This window comes from Asparagus officinalis, chromosome 2 (assembly GCF_001876935.1).
Source record: "Asparagus officinalis chromosome 2, Aspof.V1, whole genome shotgun sequence".
Classification (NCBI taxonomy): domain Eukaryota; kingdom Viridiplantae; phylum Streptophyta; class Magnoliopsida; order Asparagales; family Asparagaceae; genus Asparagus; species Asparagus officinalis.
The window spans coordinates 5,298,356-5,298,769 of record NC_033795.1 but is presented as its reverse complement, the minus strand read 5'-3'; the positions used below and the strand labels follow the sequence as shown (position 1 = coordinate 5,298,769).

Here is a 414-nt window from a genome sequence, read left to right as displayed (position 1 = left end):
CAGCTCCTCACTTTTCCCAATCACCGGATGCGCTGCAAGCTTCACCAAGTACTTCTCCAGCGCCGATCTCCGCTGCTCGACGAACTCTTGCTTCTGCATGACCTGGCTCTCGACCAGAGACTTATCAGGGCGAGGAGGGATGAAGTACCCCCGGTAGCTCTCGGCGAGGCGATCAGCGAGGGCAACAAAATCCCTAAACCGGCGGCGGACCGAGAAACCGGCCGGATCCGGTGACCTAACTCTCGTGGTAACGAGGTAGGTGACGTAGGTCCCCGAGCCCGGAACGATCGAGCTCGATGAGGGTTCCGACTCCTTCTGAGGGTCTGAGACTGTAATTTTGATGAAATCGGAGGTTGAAGACGAAGAAGGCGAGGATCTGCGATCGGAGATCTCGTCGCCGTTGGTGACGCCACC

At 58.2% G+C, this 414-nt stretch overlaps 1 protein-coding gene across 1 annotated transcript in view; it reads right to left on the bottom strand.

Moving 5' to 3' along the window:
- The window catches only part of LOC109829732 (sorting nexin 2B-like), a gene marked incomplete at its 5' end in the record, with an annotated part of 8,832 nt that extends 8,418 nt beyond the window's left edge, over window positions 1-414 (bottom strand). The window contains 1 exon segment of the mRNA XM_020396771.1: window positions 3-414. Coding sequence (XP_020252360.1) covers window positions 3-414 — 412 coding nt within the window.